This window comes from Limulus polyphemus, unplaced genomic scaffold (genome assembly GCF_000517525.1).
Source record: "Limulus polyphemus unplaced genomic scaffold, Limulus_polyphemus-2.1.2 Scaffold905, whole genome shotgun sequence".
Classification (NCBI taxonomy): Eukaryota; Metazoa; Arthropoda; class Merostomata; order Xiphosura; family Limulidae; genus Limulus; species Limulus polyphemus.
Window position 1 is genome coordinate 132,610 of NW_013666515.1, and position 24,631 is coordinate 157,240.

The 24,631-nt window shown below is 33.9% G+C and overlaps 1 protein-coding gene across 2 annotated transcripts in view; it reads left to right on the plus strand.

Annotated features, from left to right (window-relative positions):
- Window positions 1-24,631, plus strand: part of LOC106461149 (sestrin-1-like) — a 90,074-nt gene that overhangs the window by 36,658 nt on the left and 28,785 nt on the right. For both annotated transcript variants that reach the window (XM_013920945.2, XM_022388012.1), the window contains exons 3-4: window positions 8,696-8,761; window positions 10,867-10,896. In XM_013920945.2, the coding sequence (XP_013776399.1) occupies window positions 8,696-8,761; window positions 10,867-10,896 (96 nt within the window). The remainder of the gene's footprint in view (window positions 1-8,695; window positions 8,762-10,866; window positions 10,897-24,631) is intronic.

Below are 24,631 nucleotides of genomic sequence, written 5' to 3' on the forward strand. Positions count from 1 at the left end.
GCTGGTACACAATTAAAAACATCTTATTTAGGCCTATCTATGGCTTTCAAAAAGTTGACGACTCTACATGTTTCGACGTTACTCCTGAGGATGATGTTGTTTTTTCGAACTTAGAACAGTGCTTCGCAACCTTTTCCAGTATCATTTACCCTTACAAATTTTTCACAACAGCTCACTCACCTAAGATAATTGAACCCACCTGTGTGGACTTTGACAAAAAAGGGAATTATATAAAGCTTTGGATACAACTGTGATAACTAATAGTGTAACAAATTTTTGTACCTTTGTCTTGTTTTGAATACATTATTTTAAAACAAATGGATTGTGTATTGTCCCTTTATTGTTGCAATTTATCGCCAATAAGTTGGATACCTACTGTAAAGAACCTAGCCCATATAAAACCAGACTTGTATATTAAAAAAAATAATGTTCGCTACACAGGTAATCATCACAGTTGTATCCAAAGCTTTAAATAATCGTCTATTCACCAAAGTTCACACGGGCTGGTTCAATTACTTTAGAACACAATTGACAAGATGAATTATTCTTCTCAGCTCTGTTATTACAATACACTTACGTTACACCGTTGGTTACCACAGTTGTAACTAGTGCTATAAATAATTATTTTCGTCAAAGGCTCAGACTTGTTCAGTTACTTTAAAACACAATTGATAAGACGAATTATTATTCTCTACTTTGTTACTACAATAACATCTGTAATAATTTCACTTTAAAAATCGCCGCTATACGTTCTTTGTAGCTAAACTCGCAAAGACGCAGTGAACATTTATTTTACTATATCTCTCACTAACTTTGGCTCATTTGAACTGCATTTTGTATGGGTATGTATAGACTGACAGAGGCCTAGACTATTTTATACCTACTCGCTGATATGATGCAATGTTAAATTGAAACAACGAGAAAAATGTAGCGCTTTTTAGTAACATGACGCAATAATAAAAGCGCCCAATCACAACAATAGAACTATACAACGTATGATTCGTACACGGTTACGTAAACAAATCAGCGGTAAACTATCGCATCTAAACATAACTAAATTTAATAGTCGCAATAAACTTAAATTTAAACCAGTCGTGTTAGATATTATGTCTAACAGCTATATAGAAGATAAATTTCCTGAAACTTCGTTAATGTGTGGAGCGCGATCTTGATGCATGTACTTCTATACTAGCTCTGCAGTATTCCTCAGATTCGTGGTATCACAAATCCTTTACTTATCAAAACCCCATTTTATGCTATCTGCTTCTTACTCGTATGTATATAATACCGGATACCAAAATATTAAGATAATTAATGTTGGTGAGATTTAAGTGGGTTTTTGCTGTGAGATGGAAATTATTAATCTGTAATATATTGGGGTCGCGAGCCACAGTTTGGGGAACGCTACCAAAAATATACAGTTAATATATTATTTTATCCAAATATTTTTAGTGTATTTGTGTTTCGTGGTTAGATGGGTACATATACTCGCGTACTGTATGTGAAGGGAAAATGTTGCTTGAACTTTCGACTTCGACATGTTCTGACAGGACTAAATGTATGCAGAAATAAGTTAACATCAAATATCTGCAGAAAGAGTCGTCTTTCGTCAAAAAAATAAAAACGAGCTGAAACAAGACTAAAATTATGTCTCGGGAAATTAGCACCGTTTCTGTGCAATAATCTAAGTTATTGCTCAATGCAGCATAATGTCTCGGGAAATTAGCACCGTTTCTGTGCAATAATCTAAGTTATTGCTCAATGCAGTATAATGTCTCGGGAAATTAGCACCGTTTCTGTGCAATAATCTAAGTTATTGCTCAATGCAGCATAATGTCTCGGGAAATTAGCACCGTTTCTGTGCAATAATCTAAGTTATTGCTCAATGTAGCATATCGGTTGAATGTGTCTGGTATGGTACGTATACACAGCAGTGTGTTAGGTCACTTTTTGTGAATAACGTTTGAAATCAAGTTCGTGTGTAATGTCTGGAAGTAAAGAATGTGTTAGTTTCGACTGAAGGTATTTTATGTTTTAAAAAATGTGATTCTTGTTCTTAAATTACTTGAATAAGTAAGAATTAAGCTGACCTGGATTCGAATCCCATCCAGTCTTAGTTTTCGTTTGATATAAATTTCTAATACTCTAGTAGGTTATACCATAACTCCTCCGCTTAAGCGCGTACTTGTTTTGTCTCATTCTTACCCACCCCTCAACCCCTACGAAAAAAACAAAGTCAAATTATAAATATAAGCTATCTGTGCTAGCATGTTGCATATACTTATTTTCGATGTATTGATACAACGTGCAGTTCGGATGTTCAACGACGAAAATGCTATACAAATAACTAAAGTCGTAACCTTTAACGATCCCACTGCTTTTCTTGGCGTATTTTGGGGCTTAGCCAAACTAAAATTACGCTAAGATGGGGTAGAAACTACTTAACTCGGTTACTAAAAGTTTTAATGCAACTGACAAAAAAAAAAAAAAGAAATTAACGCAAAAATTGGGTTTCTATCCATGAGTGGTACATAACATGTCTCTGTCTCTCCTCCATACCCCCCTCCCAAAGTAGAATACATAATTTATTTTCATCTTTATCATGTCTCTCCTCCATACCCCCCCTCCCAAAGTAGAATACATAATTTATTTTCATCTTTATCATGTCTCTCCTCCATACCCCCCCTCCCAAAGTAGAATACATAATTTATTTTCATCTTTATCATGTCTCTCTCTCTTCCATACCCCCCTCCCAAAGTAGAATACATAATTTATTTTCATCTTTATCATGTCACAAAATCAACATATTAGAGAAGTGTATTGAGTGAAAACATTTCACTCAAACTTTTAAGAAAATGTGACCATGTTGCAAGACGTAGATCGACGATATTATCTCGCATCTGGCACATAAATAATGGAAGATCCTTGTTTCTTTTTTTATTATCATTATTACTGTTATCGAAGTTTCGGAAAGAATAATTTCGTAAAATAATAACGTATTAATATTCTTTACCGAAAGTAGACAGCGTCCTTTAAATTTTTTAAAACATTGCTATTTTAAACTCGATGCCATTAACTACCTTCAACATTATGGACAATTAAAAGCAAAGGTTCTGACCTGCTAACAAGAAAATTCACTTTTTTAACGTCAAATTCTTTACTGTTGAGTTAATAATTTATCTTTTTTTTAGGATCTGTCGCATATATTTCTAAGAAAAGAAATCAACTAAAAACAAATCCGATTTGTTTAAGAGTTCTCACATTCTGTTACTTTTGAAATATTTGATGCCCAAGCCAGTTGAAGTGTATCTAAAGGCACGTAACCAGAAACTTGCTAGGGGTAGAAACTTTTCTCAGAATGTTTCGACCAACTTTAGATATACAACCCGGAATCTACTGTAGGTGTTAGGAAATGTTGACCAGGCTGTTTAGACCAACGTTGCAGAAATGCTAGTTTGCATTCTCCAACAATAACTACAGAGGTACTATGCTATAATGTATCGTAATACACATTATCGTTCGTATTGGTTAATATTTAGATTATTCACATATGTTTTGGACGTTTCTAGAATTTGTTCAGGTGGTCTTGGAAAAACGAAATATTGTCACAAAAGAACAAACTCAACTTCTGTTACTGACATCGAAGTTTGTTTTTATGATGATGATATAGGTATGCCACATAGTATCTTATTAATAGACACGAAGTTTAGGACCTAATAGATATCTTTTTTTTTTTTTTAAGTAGTAATATCCGAGTTTCATACAATCATTGTAATGAGCCTTTCTGTTACACTCGCTGTTAGGTTTATACAACCTACCGTATTTTTTTTTAGTTTAATGATATAACATCTTGCATCAAGTATGAGGTGGTCTGGTTTTTAAAAATCGATCTAGCTTCGTTATGTGAAATAATCTCGTTAAATATATACGTAGACTAAAGTCAAATTGCTGTCCAGCCATCTTCAGCAAGACGATAAAAATTTGATTTTTATTAGTGTTTATTACACTTCAACCATATGGCTAGTTTGGGTGAAAGAGATCTTCGTTGAGTGGTGATTTGTGAGAAGAAAATAAAGTTACGAAATGTCTCTTTAATCTATGACAGGAATTATTAACCTATTGACTGCTGATTCGCCATATAGGGTACAGTCCGCCTCCGGCATTTGAATGCGAGTATGCTGTATACAGCTCGTAAAAATCCAGCAGCCGCAGTCAAAGGGTTTATTTGGTAAGGTTAAAAAAATGAATTGCATGTCGTGATTTGTAGAATGAAGTTAAAAGAAATGTACACTTCTGTGAGGCGAGGCAGGGGTGGGGGAACTAACCTACAGTCTAGTTTTCTGTTGTATTAAATGTAGCATATCTTAATTTTAACTACTTTATGATACCGCATCCATTTGTTTGTTCTTATTGGCATAAATCTTAAAAATGCGTTTTACGATGTCCCACTTTTTCAACAAACACACACACACACACACACACACACACACACACACACACACACACACACACACACACACACACACACACACTTTGTAGTTAGTGTTTTTTAATATCTGCACCATTGAAAGAATAAGTAGTCAACTTGGAACACAATACTTTGTATTCTGCTGCTTTTGTTCATTGACTAAACCAAGGATAATCCAGCTGGAATTAAAATTTATAACCTGTGTATTTTCAGCGGTACGTGCGAAATATTAAAATATACTTTTACAAATCTAATTTGTAAAGTATAAGTTACCTACCTGTTGTTTTTCTTTGCTTTTCTTCAAGCCGTGAACATGTACATCGCAAAATTATATGTTTGGTTTCAAGGGTCGCCCGTTAGCAATTTGCTAAATTCAATCGTAAATGGTATCTCAAATTAGGGAAGATGGGGTGTTTGTATTATTAAATATCCCAGTTTCATTAGCAGTTTCATATTTAATAGAAATCTCCATCTTCGAAGCTATCCACAGAAAAAAAACTAACAAATGTAGTTTTTTGTTTTTTTTATGCATAGTTTTTGTAGTTTGTCTCTGCTAATTTCGAGGACTGGATTATCCAAATGTCTTTGGTTTGTGTGTTGCATAAAGTTTATATTCATGTTGAATGCTTGTTTTAAGCAGAAGCTATACCATGGGTTATTTATGCTGTGCCAATCGAGTAATTCGAATCCTAAATTTTAGCGGAGGGTTACATATAGATGTTTGTGAGGAATTGTTCATTTGTTGGGATTGCCTCTGCTAGGAAGTAAGTCGCTCATTCAGGTGTGTGTAATTTTTTTTAATGGTAATTTTCATATTTTAAAATGTAAAATTTCTTTCGAAATATTGTTGCTAAATAAGTAATGATTTTAATAATCATAATACAAAAAAGAAAATGAAAAAAAGGGCCTCGAATTTTTAAAAGTAACTACCACTAGAATCTGAAATACTGTTGTATTTTAATATAGATATTTGCCAAAGGGTGCTGCTAATCATGATGATCTGTGAAGTTAATTTAAGTCCGTTATAATCGAGAAGGTTCGTGAAGTATGTTGAAATAAGGGATTGGTTGATTGAATTATTGGGGTTGGGGGGTGGGTGAGTGATTCGTATTAGTAGTGAGTTATCACGTTTGGGCAGTTACTCGATCGATTAGCCGAGAGATTCTACAAGTAAGTTTATGAGAAAGTTAAGTGTATGTACATTAGTCTGAGAATTTCTGTTGAAATGTTGTTTGTGAACTTAGGTCTACAACTTGGGTTAAAGTGAACGTTGTCTGTAGCAAAATTTATTGAACAAATAAATTAATTCGTTATCGTTACTTGGACTAGACTTGGCATAATTTTACCAAATGATACAGCAAAACCAGCCCAACGATTGAATACGTTACAAAACAGGTATTAGAAGCGAGATTATTTTTTGTACAAATAAAATAGAACTTTTAACTAAATTTCAAGATGGCTACCCGATCACGAAGCGAATTTGAAACGTTACGAAAGATGATGAAACAAAGTCAAGATGAAAAAGACGAAAAAAAAATGCCATTGCACAGAAACTGTAACTATAGTTGACAATGTCATAGCTTCTACATTCCAAAGTACTTTGTCATCTCTACAACCTTCCAACGGCTGTGCACTTGCGTGTTAAAAAGACACTGGAGAGAGTAAAAGAACACATCTGTTTGGTTGGGTGGCGGGGATCTGTACAAAATCGGAGCAACTTGTCTGCACTATGTTATGAGGGAAAATATTCACAAATGAGCATGGGCAGTTACAGCAGTACTGTGTTTGAGCACTACTTGAGAGAGTTGATATTGGTATGCTTGGTCTTGTGCCAAAGGATATCGGTGGGAATAAATACATTATTGTTGTGATGGACTAATTCACAAAATAGCCAGAAGCATATGCCGTTTCTAACGAGGAACTCTAGCGAGTAAACTTGTCGATGAATTCGTTTCAAGATTTGAGTTGTCTATATAACTTCACTAAGATCGGGGACGTAAATTTGAATCAGCCTTGTTTGCAGAAGTGTGTCGAATTCTTGGCATCAAAAAGACTAGGACAGTAACCCTCCGTCCATTTTCCGGTAGGTGGTGGAGAGATACAATTATGCCAACTAGCCATTTATGTAAAAGAACGTTAGAAAACGTGGGATCAAGATCTTGCACTGCCACTTAAAAGTTATCGAATAACATAAACGAAGCTACATGCAACACGCATTTGTCAGTGATGTTTGGGAGAAAACGTAAAGTGGCATTGAACATTCTGTTCTTGCATCCAGAGAATAGTCACTCGGCAGAGTATTGCATAGAATGTGTAGAGAAACTAAAACGTCTTTGAAGTCGTGTATAACTTTATCAGGGAAGAACTTCAATCATCTAGTGATTAAAATAAAGTTGCTACGACATTAATACAGATAAGACTGGATTCCATCGCCGCAAGAAAGGATGAACTCGAAAGTTAAGTTATTGGGAAAGACTTGTGTTGTACTGAAAATAATAAATTGTGGTTTACAGAATCCAAAAGGACAGTTTGTCCAAGCCAAAGGTCATCCACCATGATTGTCTTGGGAAGTACGCTGGTAAGAGAAGGGCCGAGCAATTAATTCAGAAGAATTTGTCAGTGGGAAAGTCAACCTACTGAAGAGCCCAGGGTTTCTGTTAAGACCACTTCCAGAGGATCACCCAGTGACAGGACAGCAAATGACAAGGGAAAATATGCTATTCCGTCTGTATACTATAACCCTCGGAAAAGAAAGAATCACCAAAATTGTTTATATAGTTTTAATTGTGTATAAGGATGTTAAAGGGACTTCACAATCCAAGAAAAGGGCTAGTGCTATGAACTATATTTTAAATAGTTTAGTTGATATTTTTGCTGGAGGTAGCTGCTAATCATCATCATCATGATGCAATGTTTAGAAAGTTCATTAATATATAATCGATACTTTGTGAAATATGTTGAAACAAGTGAACATATAAACATGACTTTATTGGATAATCAGTGAGTCATCTCGGTCAGTGTTATCGCGTCAATTCGGTTACTCGATTGGTTAGCCTAGAAACTCTAGAATTAAGTTTATAAATAATTCTGATAACATGTGTGAAAGTAATGGATAATGTTATGTCAGTCAAACTACATCTACCATATCCAGTAACGATTAAGTTAAGCATATGTACCACTTGTCTCAATTTCTGTGTAAACGTTGTTGTTTGTGAACTTAGTCCTATATCTTATATCAAAGTGAACGAAGCCTGTAACAAAAGTTATCGAAGACAACTTAATTGGTTATCTTTACGTGGACTGAACTTGGCATTATCTTTTTTACGAAATAATCCAAAATAACCTACACAATGATAGAACACACTGTGAACAAACTTATCTCAAAAAATATATTTTTTTAGTCATTAATACATTGCATGTATCAAACATGGCTTGGAAATAGTATGTAAATATACAATATGGTGTAAATGTTAGATTTTTATAAGGCCGGAATTCTTTACAATAGGTGTCTGATTTATTGGCGATAAATTTCAGTAATAAATGGACAGCAACACAGTCCACTTGTTTTAAAATAATATAAAAACAAGTGAAACGTATGTACCAAAAAAAAATATTTTTCGTCAAAGACCACACAGGCGAGTTCAATTACTTTAGAACACTCTTTGTTGTTACAAACTGTGAAACTCGCTTTAGAAATCTCTCGTTACAGCTAAACTGACAATCACGCAGTCTAACTTCACTTTTCATAAACAGTACCCGACTGAGGCCTAGAACTTTTTACAAACTACGAGACGTTATGATGTAACAATATTCACTTAAAGCAATGAGAAATTCAGAAGGTTCTAGTAATATGACGTCAATTCACAACAATTGAACTACGCAATAAATGATTCGTAAACAATTACGTAAACAAACTTGCCATAAATTATCGCTTCCAAAAATACTAAATTTTATAATACTCGCGCTTTATAACTCTAAATCATAACTCTCGTGTTAAACTTTACTGTTAGATATACACGACTGTAAATCTAAAATAAACGTCGGACTGAAGAAGACACGTGGAAATGTCGAAACTTGGATCCTTATAATTTGTTTTTTGTTTCGTTTTTGTGAAAGTGAATTTTATTTTGAGCGTAAAATCTTTTAGTATATATGATTTTGAATGTTTTTAAATGTTAATATTTTTATATTGTGATAGTTTTCTTAACAGTCTTTCTTCTGCTTTAGATGTGCCATGTAAATGTTCCTTCTTCATTATCATCTGGTCCAAGTTCATTTATTCCATTGGATGAGGTTAGTTTCATTAAAAATACAGATTATTTTCTAATGAACAACAATTATTATGTGAAATGATTATTACTAATTGCACAACATCTTATTGTTATATTTCATAACTCGATACTATTTTAATAGTACTAATAAATTCGTTGTTGTATAAGTTACAATGGATGCACAAACTCTACCAAATGTGAATCATCCTGCAGACAAAATAATGGGAAAGTGTACTGACATTAAATAAAAGGGGTTGAAGGCTAAAAAAATGGCCTGCTAACACTAAACAATTTCCCCGTTATTTTTGTGCTAATAAACAACAAAACTATTTAGTCTGTGTTACTTGTTTTTGTTTACCAAATTCTATATATATTTATATATATATATATTTATATATATATATATAAAAAAAAAATTTAAGATTCATGATAAATATTCTAAAATGTTGTATTGTTGCGGTGACTTTCGTCGGCAGAGCGTATAGATTCTCTGGCATTGGAATACAAAAATCATCACTGTAAGTGGGTTACTTTATGCTAGCGCCCTCTGTTATTTAATAAAGAACTTTAGAAACATCGTTTTAAGCAAATGTAAGGAAATATTGGCAGTAAGTTATAACAAGCACAAGAGTTTTAAGTTACTTTTGCACACTTCTCAATCCGTGAAGGAAAGAAAAAAAAAAAGTAATAAACTTCAATATACTGTATGACCAAAACGTCATCTAACAAAAAATATCCAAACGGATAAACCGTTAGATTCTTTTCAGAACAATCTCAATCCATTGCCTCAAACGTTTATGTAATAAAACACCTTTATTTAATTTTTTTTTTTCATGTACCCAATAAGTATTAATAAAGTAATTTTGTTAAGGTATGAACAATAATGGCTAGCTTATTCAATGTGATATTTAACACACATTGGTTAACTTCTTTGTTGATTCTCTTCAGTTCATGACTGCTTAAACTTTTAGTTTATCTCCGTTTACCAGCAATATAATATTGAAAAAACAAAAAAACCACAACTACCAAATAAATGATTATATACCAACAGAAAAGTTGTTTAAATATGTAACATGTGTTTCTAGAACATTTGTTTTTGCTTTAATAATGAAAAAAAAAATAGTACTCAAAGCTGTAAGGGGGATAGGAATTCGAAGAAACGAACTTTTAAGTTTCAGGTTTAAAAAGTGCATACGAGAGAAGTGTACAAATGATATCCTAAAGTTATATATTTTCGGAACGTTGAAGTGTATTACCCTACTCTTAAAAACACCTACTTATTCGACGATGAACCAATTGTTTGCATCAACGTTTGGGATTAAGACGTATTTTTAAACTAAGATATATAATATAATCTTTATTATTATTATTGAAGCTCTCTGCATGAAAGTTAATTGTATTTATTTACTTCGTCGCATGGAATTCTATGGATTCCACCGTTAAATGCGTCTCTCCACACATTAATAGATATAATAAATATATGTTTAATCCAGAGAATACGCATTCAGAATACGTAATCGTGATGTATCGTGTACAAACCCAACCATTTTAAAATGGTACGCGAAGCGGAAATTGAATGACTACTAAGGATAATTGAGAGCTAATCAAAGTCTTGGTCTGGATCAAAAGGACTTGCCTGCTCCATTTTAATCACAGTTTTAATTATTTGTCCCCAATTTCTCCTATATGTACACTTTCATGAGTCGTGTCTCAATTCCAGTATTTAATGTAGTTTTTTTAAAACTTAAATATATAAAAAAAAAGTAAAACACTGCTTTCATCCATTGTTTTCAAGTTTATCGAGTAATTTTCTATATTTATTACACTGATGGTAATTGACAAAGTAAAAATGATTACCCCTGTGTGTCAGATAAAAATAATAATAATAATAATAACAAAAATAAACTTGCAAAACTAAGTAACAATTAAATTAGTTAAGTACTTTTAAATTTCATGTCTAGGAACACCTGAAGTATGATTTGGGTAACATTCATGTTGAAATGAGTTGTGGTTTTGACAGCGATTACTATGCTCTTATATAACATGAGCATGTATGGAATTGTATAAATATATATAACACTTTGCAGAAGGACTTCGAATTTTAACTTTCTGTTTTTGTTTTTCCAGGCAATCCTGCCATCAACTGACAACAAAAAGGCGAGTATTAATTTCTTAGTTCTAGAAATTCTCAGCGTTTCTTCACTTTCCTTGAAAATGAATTCTCTTAGAAGTTAAGATGGTACGAATTGGTTGCCACCAGAAAAATAAGTTCAAAAGCCAACTTAATTTCGAGGACGAATCCACTTGCGTTCAAACATTGGTGCTTGAAATGTTTATATTTGTTAGTAAAATATAAATAGGGGCAACATTGTGCAATAAACTTTATTTTCAAATATAGGCAAAATAACGTTTACATTACACTAACATTAAAAAAAAATTAAAATGACTACATGTTTTGATAGCTTCCCCTACCATCATCAGGATTAAAAGATCTATGCTAACAGCAGGTTTTTATGCTGTAAGATAGCTAATAGAAATACGTACGTGTATCAAATATGTAACTTTGGATGCATCCACATTTTAGCAGTAACATTTGGATGGTTAAATGTTACTTATTTCCGTAAATGTTATTAATTTGAACCATAACCTAGTCTACCTTAATGTATATTCTGTGTAGCATAGAATGTTGTATCGTGAGTTAAAGCTTATGTTGATAACAATTACTTTGCAACGTAGCATGAATATGTATGAAAATGGACATGTGACTGTGGACGTTAGTTTCTGGGTCATTTGTGTACAGTTTTCACAGCTTATATTTTTAAATATTTCACGAGACATTTGTTGATCAATATTTAAAAAAAAATACTTGGAGAAAAGAAAATCCCACAGAAAAATTAAATAGGATTTTCGAAATTTGATGACCATCCTCTATAACGGAGCGTGAATGATATTTTGATACTTTTATCACGTGATGTGTTTGTTTCCAAGCATGATTAACCTACATTTTATGCCAGTCCGATATAAATAGGTGCACGTGGTTGAAAGCTTGAACTTATCGTGTATTTAGATAGAAAAAAAATCTTATTTTCTTCATTATCTTTTCCTAAAAGGACTTGCGCTAATCTTCAGCTGATAGGAAAACGGGACCAAGTTTCCTTGCACCGAGAATGTTTTTTTTTGTATCTGCTGTCGCAGTAAGTGCATGCATGTAAATACAGTATCTTCAGACTGTGGTACACCTGAATTTTTTGTTTTAAACTCAGTTTTTTTTTATTGTTTTTATTGAATTAATATATTACTGGAGTTAATAATGAATTAATACATAAAGATCTGACAATATTTTAAACATGTATGTAGAAGAAACGTTGGTAGGAGGCAAATTAAAAGTGGGGGAGGATCAAGGTTTACTTTAAAATTATTATCCAGTTTCTGACCGTTTCACTAATAACTGTCATTTGATATATAAGAATAGGGAATAACGTTTCTTTTTTTTTTTTATATGGAACACCGATATTGCTCTCTCAAGGCCTGTAGTGTGTTTGATTGGTGTTACATTGGGCCTGTTACATGTATTATGTATGTTCAAAGATGACTGCTATAGGACATGTTTGAAGATCCAATAGAGAAACGTGATGGAGGGGGGGGGGAACAACTCGCACTGAATTTGTTATGAATTCCTCGTATACCGTCCCTTGTTGCATAAACTGAATGTGGGAAGTGTAGCCTTGAATCTAAGACCTTAAGTGTAAGAGGATAAAAAAGATAATGAGCGTGTATGATGCTGCGATGTTGTTGATTTTGAGTTTATATCCTGCTGCACTGTAAAACAGGGTGGGGAACACTTATGACTGTTAATGATTTGTTACAAGGTGGAATGTGATCGATTGTGATGCTCTCAAAGAAAGGCTGTATGATCGGAGTGAAATACGAATGGTGTACAAACAATGTAAAGCTAGAAAAAAAAATGTACACTACACCAAGAACTTGAATTACAAATTGGATACAAACAATATATTAAAGATATTTACAAACACCATATATGGTAGTAATGAAGGCGGTTACCAACAACAAGTAGCATTTGAGGCACCAACAATGTAATGGACACTAGCGTTTTGTTATAATAATACCGTTAATGTCAGCGACGCTTATTTATTAGCGCAGTCTAGGATTATGTACTACAGAGTGAAAATAAATGGTATTATCAGTTGCTGAAAACTAACCTGGATCTTTTACTTATAATTAGTAACTCAAGTCATCACTCCAAACTAACTAGTTTCTATGGTGAATTTTCCATATGAACTGAGCTTGACCCCTAACAGCATTTATACAAAATTTCATGTTGGTATGTTTTTTGTTGTTTTTTCTCCGAGGGTCAATTAACTATAATGACATATAGTTGACATGGGTGAACAGCTTTGTACAATATCTTAACTGCCACTTCGAGAAGTGGAAATGCAACTTTACTATTAGCCAGAGTATTAATTGTTTGACCAAATTACACAACCAAGATATCCGTACTAAACTGTTCAACTTAATACGGGGATACTGCGGCCTAGAAATTGGGGTTTCGATGAGCATGTTCCATGGGTTTTCTTTATGACGCACTAGGGGCGGAAGTTAATATTCCTAGACACCTCAAGTTTGTAGGGTGTTTTTGCGCACGTGTATCAGAATTGTTACGAAGAAAGTTAAGAGGGGGGGGGGCTCGTATGCTAATATGATAGTTATTTAGATTTTTCTGTTGGTCCTTCTGACCACTTTTAACAAATACGGAGGGAGGTGGCTAGTGAAGTTTCTCGTTTTAACATGTGCGGGTGCCCGTAGATAAACTTAACTAGTCTGTATTAACATCGGCGAAGGTCACATTGTTGATAAGATTTAAATAGTTATTAAAGGTAAATACTGTAAAAAGTAGCCATTGTGTTGACAATAGGGTATATTTGTAGGCCACCGCCCATCAATTCGAAATATAGAAGTTGTGTTCAAGGACTTGAAAGACTGAATATTATCGCTTTTCAACTAACTCTCATTAAAGAAACTCCAGGTACAGAGTAACTGGAAGATGGTGATATTGTAACTGTAGTTATACAGAGTAAACTAAAATGTGTGAACAGTAGTTGAATTATCAACAGGGTTTTGGGTCCGTTTTACTTACCCATATAGTAGCTCAAGTTAAGCAAAATCAAGGAATTCATTAGGCCTCTACGTCATAGATTCTCTTTTCAATTTCAACTCTGGTAAAAAAGAAAAATCTTTAACATGTATATACAATAAATAGTTATCTAGCTCACTAAGTAAATAAATGCCAGACTAACTGGAAGATCGTGAAAGTGTGACTGTAGTTTTTCAGAGTAAATGTAATGTGTGAACAGTATTTTTTTTAACTCTGTAATACAATTAGGTATCAAAACTGAAATATTAAGGCTAGTTAGCATTAAGGCTGGAATTGTTCAAATATTTATCTTTATTGGACAAGTTTATCTTTTGTAGCGAAAAGATACAATTAATGGACGACAGATGGTGCCAGCATCTTTTTCCTAAAGTACAAGATTTGGAAGACTGCAGATAAAATTTACTCAAGCTTGTCGACAGCTTTTGAACATTTTTGATATCATAATAATTAAAATATATTTAAAATAGTGGAAACTGAGGGAATATTTGATCTCGGACGGCAAATGTAAAGTTGGTGTAAGTGTGTAAAATGTAATGAGAGAATTGAGTCATCATTTCAAAAGTGGAAACTTTTTACTAATATCCGTTATATAATAAAATAATGAAATTAAAATTATATTATATAGATGCACGCACGCATTTATTTTAATGACATATTTTGTTTCCACTAAAATTTAATTTTTGTGTTTTTATAAACCAGGGATCATTTCATATCCCACATTATAGCCTGTACTCTGGGGATCCTTTTAATTTATGTAGCGTCTTTAATTATTTTTTTTTTTTGTTTGGACTTGTTTTTGTTCATTTAAATGTCATTCATAACAGGTTTGAATTTGCTGTTTTTAGTCCTTCCTTTTGATTTTATTTTGCTTGACTGTTTAAGTATTAATATCGTGTCTTTTGTATTACAACACGTTATAAATAGTATACAGAATACCAGCTTCAGACCAATAAATATGACCTAATATAGTCAGAACTTGTATTACACAAAGGTATCAATTACGACCACTATAATACCAGCTGGTTTAATTTCCCATGCTGTAATGACGTCTTTAGTCCAGTTTTGTTAAACGATGACTGCAGTACATGGCTTGTTTTGTCATACGAGTTATCAGCCCAGAATGTTTCTGTAAGGGGGGGGGGACCCCCATCATAGTAATCAAGCGCAGTAACACACACTTTGAGTTTATCCTTAGTGATGTAGATAAGTCCTATCCATACTAAATCGGTGACACGTATTCGAATACAAACAAGCATATTAGAAAAATCTTTGCTCCTTTAAACAACTGTAATGTTAAGCAGGTCTAACAGTGTTTGTTTGTTTATTAAGCACAAAGCTACACGATGGGCTATCCGTGCTGTATCCACCACAAGTATCGAAACCTGTTTTTTAACGGTATGATCCTTCAGACTTACAGCTGTGTCACTGAGGGGGCAGATATAACAAGTCCTCAGCTAAAGTTACCAAGAGCTATATTTTATGTACAACTCTTCGGACTTTATATTTCCTGTCTCTAGCCTATCGTCCCACCTCCCAGTTGGATCCGTGATGAGTTTCCAGACTTGTAATGCTAAAATCCGGGGGTTCGATTCCTCGCAGAGCGTAGATAGTCCGTTGTGTATATCTGGATCAATGTATTGTTTTTCAATATTCTTGTAATAAACTTCTAGTATTCACAATACGTATTATCCACGCTGGGTTAGTGTTGAGTGTTCGCTTGCTTCCAACCAACGCAATATAAGTAAAGATTCAGGTCGGATTTCGTTTATTTAATATTCAATAGAAATAAATATCACTATAGGCAAACTTGTAACATGACGCTTTCGGTGGGTGTTACTGGTTACATTGTAGAATATGTATTACGACAACTTAAAAACGCTGCGGTAATCTAAATATTGTTCTTTGACTATATTTTACTAAATACGCCTCCTTTTGTTTCCACCAACCTATTCTGTCTTCATAGTTAAAACGTTTACTTTTTTTTTCTTATTAAAAGCTGTAATCTTGCAATAAGTTTTCTATGTATAGTTCAGGAGGATGAGTGTCCGGTTATTACTGAACTAATTAAGGGTTTATAGTTTTTATTACTTGGTAATAATTGTCTAATGTCTAGAGGTTTGGTGTCTTAACAACAGATATTTCTACTGTGATGCTACTTTAAAAATTGTTTCAAAAATGTTTAAGGATGATTATCATACCCACAAATGGCCGCAGACTGAGAATGGTAGTAAGTGTTGCAAGTTAAAACACTCAACACCTAACTGATCTTCCGTGACAGCTACCTCATTATTTGTTTGCGTAAAAGTTTTTTTGTTTTGGATTTTGTCTGGTAGACGGAACATCCGCAACGTTTTGGGGCGCTATTCCTTTAAAATATACACATTTGTACTTTATTGATAAATGGTATGAATTTTAATTGTTTTGTATATGTAGTTAGTTATTCATGAAATTTTGATAAGATTATTTAGTTAATCTGTTATAAGTAACGACTTTTAGTTTTGAATTTCACAAGTACTTAATCGTAAAAAAAATTAGTTGTTATTTGTAATGGTAAGTTGTCATTTTCACACAATTTCCACGATATCTAAAAACACATCTGTGTTCACACACGCGTAACGTATCAAAGTATGGTTTATGCGATTCTGAGTAATATGTTAAACTTGTCATCTGTTTGCAGCTCATATCATAGCCTCCAACAGTGTACTCGACTGCCTTAGCAACAGTGTGGGTTATTTTCATTGGTTAGTTCAGCGCTTACCTCCTATGTCTGCTAGTGTGGCGATTTGGTGATACCCTTCACCGCCTGATTCGTTCTCATGAGTGATATCGTACTTATTTTGTTTTTTCATGACTAATGTTTGTACAGGTTTTCGTTGGGACGTAACCTTTGAATATCTTTGTTGGTTAAGAGATTATTAAATATAAGTGTGTTTAATGTGCACTCTGTTTTCACCTATTTGTTGTATGTAACCGAATGAATAACAATCAATCTGTGACTCGATCAGTTTTTGCATGAAATATTTATGAAACGTGTATAATACATACTGAATTAAATGGCTTATTTTCTGTTTCTAAACAAGAAGTCTAATACAACTCGTTTCCTCCTAAAACGCTGAAAAACAAGAGTGTAACTATGATTCGGTTGTATAGAACAGTGGTTCCCAAACTATTTGTCTGGGGCTTTTATGATGTGAATTAAAAAAAAAAAGTTTGAGGCCCTCCCAACCTAAAAAAATGCCTTAATGTTCCTGCCCCCACCCCACTACTTTTGTATGCTGATTGAAAAACAGTTCCGTAGTAAAAACAATATCTCCTTTCCACATACTGTATCATTCAATTAATTCAACATAATTTTTATTGGCTTATTGTTTATGTAGAATTAAAATTAATTCAGCATCTTTGTTTTCGGCTTATTTTTTGACGGCCCCCATGGGTTATGCGTCTACCACTTTGGGAGACACTGATATAAAGGGTTGTTCACAACCTATGGTAACAACTTATGTTCAGCCACATTATCTTTGACCATCTCCATGGCTTATTCCACTTAGAAATGTAATGAGTACACTTCAATATAGTCTTCTGGTACGTTGATCCGCAAAACACAGGTTCAGGAAATGTAATGAGTACACTTCAATATAGTCTTCTGGTACGTTGATCCGCAAAACACGGGTTCAGGAAATGTAATGAGTACATTTCAATATAGTCTTGGAGTGTCATGGAAGAGAAATTAGGAAGCTGTAGAGCAAGATTATTTTTGGTGCAGAATATTTTGATTAATAGTTTTTGTTTAGCTTAAATTAAAAATTACCAAGGTGGCTCTTAATGAGCAACCAGGTGTTCTCAGTTCATACTTTAATTGGTTGCACAGGTAACAGGATTAACGACAGAATGGATAATGTTTTGTTAAGTGGTTTTTTTCTCCGTAGCTACCCGATACCTAAATGCAATGTATTCAATGAGCTGCAATTTTTAGTGGGAAGTTTTGTTGGACAAAACGAGGATTCACAAATATTTAAAATGTCACCTGTGTTTCGTGTAAGTATTTTGCATATAGTGAGAAACATCCTTGTAAGCTGGATGAAAGATGGTCGTAAACTTGCTTTAATCATCCATCTTGCACAGAGTACACATCACAACGATTATTTTACAGGTTTACGTTGCTTGGCCCTGTTTCTGTATCATACTCACCTATAGCGAGATCATTCACGTGCCAAGGTATGATACAGACTTGTACAAGTTGGGAGCTTTATGTACTTTGAATATGTTCAAAGGGAATGATAAGATGCTAAAAATCATATAACTCGAGAGCTTTCGAAAAGTCCACTTCTTGAACTTTTGTTTTTCTGACATCGGGAACGATTATAGGTAATCTAAGGCTTGTGGGATACTACACAAGGACTTCTCCAACAAACATATTTCAATTGTGAACTGGAAGCCGGCCAATTCAGAAGATTCACATTTTGCATGAATACAAATCCCGTGTATTTGTACATTCGCGTTTATTTGTATTTTCTTCGCCGTTTGTGTTCGAAATCATCTGTTGCATAACATTTCCTGAACCTGTGTTTTGTGGATCAATGTACCAGAAGACTATATTAAAATGTACTCATTACATTTCCTGAACCCGTGTTTTGCGGATCAACGTACCAGTTTTCAAACATAGATAGGTTTATTTTGTTTCTAATTAAACAAATTGGTTTAAAGTTTGACAACCACTGCCTTAGATGTATATATGCATGGAAACGTACCTCTTTATTTTAGCTATATATCTGCTATATCTACAAATAATTTTCGAAAATGAGAATTCGCTGTACATTTATTTACATTATTCCTAGTTTTTCCCGCCTTTATATGATTTTAATCCCAATTTCTTCCTGCGGTACTCTTATAGTTATGGTCAATGTAGTTAGCTTGCTTTGAGCAAAAAAAGTTGGATAATGACGTCGTTAACTGCGTACACTAACATGCCCTTTCCTTGGAAAACTTGTAGAACTTTTGAATATTTATTCAGTGGCATTTCTAGGATTATTTATTTGAGGGTGGGGGAAGAAGGGAGTTCAAATGTTATTAAATACAAAAGAAATATTTTTATTATTTTGCCTTATGAAATATATATGTGTGTATTATTTTTAATTACAAGAAAAAAAGCCGAAATTACTTGTCTTTGCACGTCTTTGTGGTAGTCTGGTACTGTTTTCATCTACTATACTCTTATCTGATTGGATATACTTTTTTTTTCGATTCAAGTTACATAGTTTGTCTGCCTCGCCTTTCTTTAAAAAAAAAATAATAATGTCTGTAGGAATCGCAATGTATGAAGAATTTAAGACTAAATCCCAGTATCTCAGATTGAAGGGTGGTTGCTAGGGTTGTACCCCCCCCCCCCATTACGCCAATGTATTTTTTTTAATGATCCGTTTTAGTGTAAGTTAGACTTCCATTGTAGTTTCTTCTTGAGTCTCTCTGCCAGCTGGCCTAGCACGACTCGCAATCTGAAGGTCGCGGGTTCGAATCCCCGTCCCACCAAACATGCTCGCCATTTCAGCCTTAGGGACGTTATATTGTGACGGTCAATCCTACTATTCGTTGGTAAAAGAGTAGCCCAAGAGTTGGCGGTGGGTAATAATTACTAGCTGCCTTCCCTCCAGTCTTTCACTGCTAAATTAGGAATGGCTAGCGCAGATAGCCCTCGTGTAGCTTTGTGCGAAATTCCAAACAAACAAACTCTCTGCCAGTTTTTCTGTGTGCGTTCTGTTTATATGGTGAGTAATTGGAAGTCTAATTCACTAAATCACATTTTGTTCAATGATAATTCTTAGGTGAATTAGGAACTCAAGGATGGATGTTACATAGTTTTGTGTGTTATATCAACTCTAGAAACTTGTACTATATCATTAAATCTATAAAAGGAAGCAACTCGTAATATGTAGCTGAGGCTAGTGCTAATGTTTCACACACCATCAACTAGATTACAGGGATTGGAAAGTGTTATATTTAAGGCGACCCCTGTGGCTTAGTGATAAGTCTGAGGGCTCATAACGTTGAAAATTGTTTCGATACCCGTATTGGGCAGAACACAGCTATAGGTGACCAGTTGTTTAAAGATAGTAATGTGTGATTTAAAAAAACAAAACAAAAACAGAAGCAACAGTGACACCAGGTGGCTGTTGTTCCGAGCTGAACTGTGTGAAATTAACTCTGAACCTTGATGTATGATGCTTTCTTTATTCATGATCGTTATCTGGCCATGGGTCCAGTGATTGTCTTGCAAGTACTTTTTAACTTTAATGTGATTTGCAGTTCGTGTTCATATCTGTTCAATTATTTATATAAAAGGTATTAGATTTGTTTTTGTTTTTTTTGAAAGTCTGCTACTCGATCATTTGATCTTGAAATAAAATAAGAGCGTCATTAACGAGGCTCAAACACACACAAAAAAAAGTGTGTGTGTATGTATGTATATAGCGATGATATTGTTCTAAGTAAAAGTAATGCATCACTTTTATTTTATAAGCTGCAAATTTCTGTTTTACATTCTTTTCGGCTATAAATCACGTTATGACGTCACTATTACATGTTTCATAGTTCCGACTCTCACTCGGTTACCCTCAGCAGTTCCTCCTATATATGACGTCACTTACGTTTCAAAGCTGAAGTTTTCATACGTGTTTGTGGTATTTCGAAACCTTTTTTACAATGACGTCCATCTCTTGCCATCTTGAAAAAAAGCTTCAAAGTTGTTTTCATGTTTTGATATCACTGGACATGTTTCGTAAATCAACTTTTTTTTTCGCAACAATTTTGTGGTTTGATTTAATTTATTCTTCCTTAAGTTCCGTCTATTTAAAGCTGTCCCTTCTAAGCTAGCCTAGTAAACATTGTTACTAGCATATAAAAGACCTTTATATTTCGGCCGCGTTTCATAATTCGAGCCATAAAACGTCTCTAAAGTAATAAACTTAACACAGTGCTTTGTACTCGTACACCATAAGTGTACAAATTATATCCGTTTTATAGGCTATGCAATAAACTTTCAGAAGCAGTGTTATTAAGTAGAATTTTTAACGTACAGATGTGTGATACATGGAATAAAATTCACAAAGTTCACGTGACTATGCTGTGTGTGTGTGTGTATAATATGGGTATGTACGTGTGTGTGTCCGTGGGAAGCGGAATGGTAAAGGAGGGTGGAATAGCTTTAAATGTACAATATAAGGTGTTAGAAAGTGCCCATTTCTTGTCGTTACTAGTTGTTAAATATCTCTGATAGGTACGTTCAGACAGTGTTTATTGTTTCAAGATATCATACTACTGTTCCTGCCAGTCCGTATATAATGTGTTTTATAACCGTCACTGTCAGCCTTGAGTGATTTTACGAGAGAGAACTACACAGCTTTATTGGATATTTCAAAGATCCTTAAATTTTAAGGACGACGTTACCTTCACCACGTGCTATTTTTATTCAGAAACTGGTTGGGCATTTCGCTAAGTTCGGGGCCAAATCTTGTATTGAATGTCATCAACACGGTCTTGCGGATTCTCAAGGCATTTTTGATTACACTAGAAATGAAACATGTACTTCTAAATGGCTTTTAGATATAGTTATTGCTATAAACGGGGTTCCAAAAAAGCTTCGAATGGTTTAGATACAATAATGTTTATGCTTTCATAATTATAACTTAATCTTTAGGACTGAAAAGCTTATAACATGGGAGGGGGGATAAAATGCTTAGCCATACGAAACAATGACCAAAATGTAATATTTTAGTATACCGATGTATTTTATTGCCATCAAAGCCACTGGTTGCTTATTTGAGTATCTTCGTCAGGTCAGGTAGCGCTACATAAAGTTAGCTGAAGTCCAAAGTTAAAATACATTCTTATGCTTAATAATAAAATAATTTAACATAACACAAAATTTAGACTTTTTTCAGTCTTGTTTCTAATTGTAAAAGCTTCCATACGCGCAACAAGGGAGCAGGGGGGGGGGGGGAGGCTTCACTTGTACATTTGTTAAGTGGTATAACAGGAATTGTACTGGTATGGATATCGTGATAATTATGGAAAACTCAAGATCGTTTGACCCGGGCACAGAATCTTTTGAAAGGTCAAATTTCTGTTTTAGGCCATCAACATTCCTGAAACATAAATTTTATCTTTTTTTGCTTAAAAGAAGTTTTACGATAAACAACGTTACTCATCTTGGAAAGTTCAACGGACTTCATTCACCTGTAGAGAACGTTTTTAAAGAGACTTTGAGCTTTTAGTACAATTTCTATTTGGTCCAAGAGCGTTCATACCACCGCATCTATGTTGCACCAAGCAGCTCTTAGTCAAAACTCCACACCTTAGATCGTAACTTTGCTTCGTTGGTTATACTAAATTACTAATTCAAAGCAGATTTCTTACGAAAATATGGAATCAAAATCTTTAAAGGGCCAGCAGACACAAGTTGTGGTTCGTACGGGCATGCAACAGAGTGTGATCAGATAGACGTCCAAGCTCCTAAAGATGGGGACGATAACACGTCCATGAAATAGTTGTCGAAGACGAAACCCACTATGGTAAATTGGCCTCACTTTCCTTCTTTAGATCTTCAACCCATGTTGAAAATTTTTTTATTTTTTTACCAATAAACCGAGATAAAAAATTAAACTTAACGTTAAACTTTTCATCAAAGTCTTTGCAAATAAATGTTCTGAGAATGTTTGTTTCTGAGCGCCCAAACCACGGAGTCAGATATTTGTCATGCACTCATTAAATCGTGAGTATTAAATCCCGCATTGATTTGATGAAAATTACTCTGTCAATTAGAAATCTGTAGATGGAGCTCGTTAAACATTCCAAGATGGATATTGCGTTTCCATGATATAGCCCTTACTTTAATTATCGATGTAATTAGTTTCAGTAAAAAAAAAACTGTAATTATGGTCTTTTTTTCAACATTCATAATTTATTAAATAACTTGTTTGCAATGCTAAGAAAATTCAGTAAACATTGAATTAAAAACCTGAATAATCTCATCGCGCAAAAAACAACACAAATTGTGCAAATTGGGAAATTTTTATTCTTTCATAGTTTTGTACCAACTGTGAAAAAAATATTTTTAGTTTACATTAATTTAAAATATTACTAGTGCGTGGCTTCTGTCTGCTTGTCATTTTTTTGTAATTATTACTGTTAGGTATACACGACTGTTTAAGTTTAACGTGAGCCTTATGATTTAGATAGTTATATAGCGCGGATGTCGTATTTAGTAATTTTTAGAAGCAATATTTTATGGTAAGTTTGTTTGCGAATCATACGTTGTATAGTTTAATTGTTATGAATTAGTGACTGTTTACAATAGTAAAATTATTGCGTCATGTTACTAGAGCTTTGAGTTTCTTGTTGGTTTAATTGAGTTTTTCATGTTTTTGAGGCAGAAACAGATACTTAATTCTAACTATATAACTTTTCAATTATGTTCCTTAACTCCCTTAATACTAGTTTTGCCACAAATGTTGTCTCTTTGCACCGGTATTATTAAATACCAAATAAGGGCATAATGAGAATGAAAAATTCGCCTCTCTTGTTCCTTAACAATGCATTTAAAATTAACTCTGAAAGATAAAACTAAATTATACATGTAAAACACTTGACAGCAACGGAAATTTGAGAGAGATAACTAAAGTTATACTTACCTGCTTGTTCCTCTCTTTCGTAGACTTACTCGTACTTCTACTTTTTTTTCTAAATTGTGTTTTTAAAAGGAGGTGAAAAGAAGAAAATAAACTATGTAGTCGAGGTCTTTGTATTTTTTTTTTTTTTTTGTTGGTCCTTTCACCCTTTGTCCAGAACCTATGCAGTCCAAGTACATCCTACCAGGTTTGCACCTTTAACTTTTGTTGGTCCGCCGCAGCTTCTCCTCTCCTCCAGCACTTGAAGTAGAACATGATGTTTGTTCGACATGGTAAACACTATCAGAACTTGAATTCCACTAATCCACCCCTTTGTTCAAATAGACGAGATTCCTCCGGGGGTCCATCTTTTTTTAACTTTGTTTCGGTGTGGAGACTATGCTGGTCGCACCTCACTCTTATTCTTATATTTGTTGTTACTTTTCTCATGACCACCGGAACACTTTCTATAAGGTTGTCGTACGCTACCCTGCACCTGGACACTCTAATCTACTGCTTTAGTTCACTCGCAAAGAACTTAAAGTAAAGAATATGCATTTTAGTTACATAAATCGGAATGTTAAATAGTTGTGTAACTGAGAGGTCTAGCCCTAAATATAGAGGAAACCTTTCTCCAATAAACTTTAACAATAGACAGTCGAAAAAGGCATGTTTTATTGTGTCTATATGGAAATATTGCTAGGTATTGATTCAAATCTATGGAATTGTTCTCTCATATTCATGATATGTGCAGTCTTAAAAAAATCTCTTTCCTTCTATTTTTCTATTGTTTATTGAATTCCATGTATATTTCCAATTTACCTGTTGATTCTCTTCTTGGACTTTAGGTGTGACAAGTGGTGTTACTGCTTCATATATCTTTTGGATTGACGTTGTATATAATTTTACCAAGGCAATAATCAACACATACAGCAGTAAATGTATACGAAGGCAATAATCAACACATACAGCAGTAAATGTATACGAAGGCAATAATCAACACATACAGCAGTAAATGTATACGTTTGATTATTGCCTTCGTATACATTTACTGCTGTAT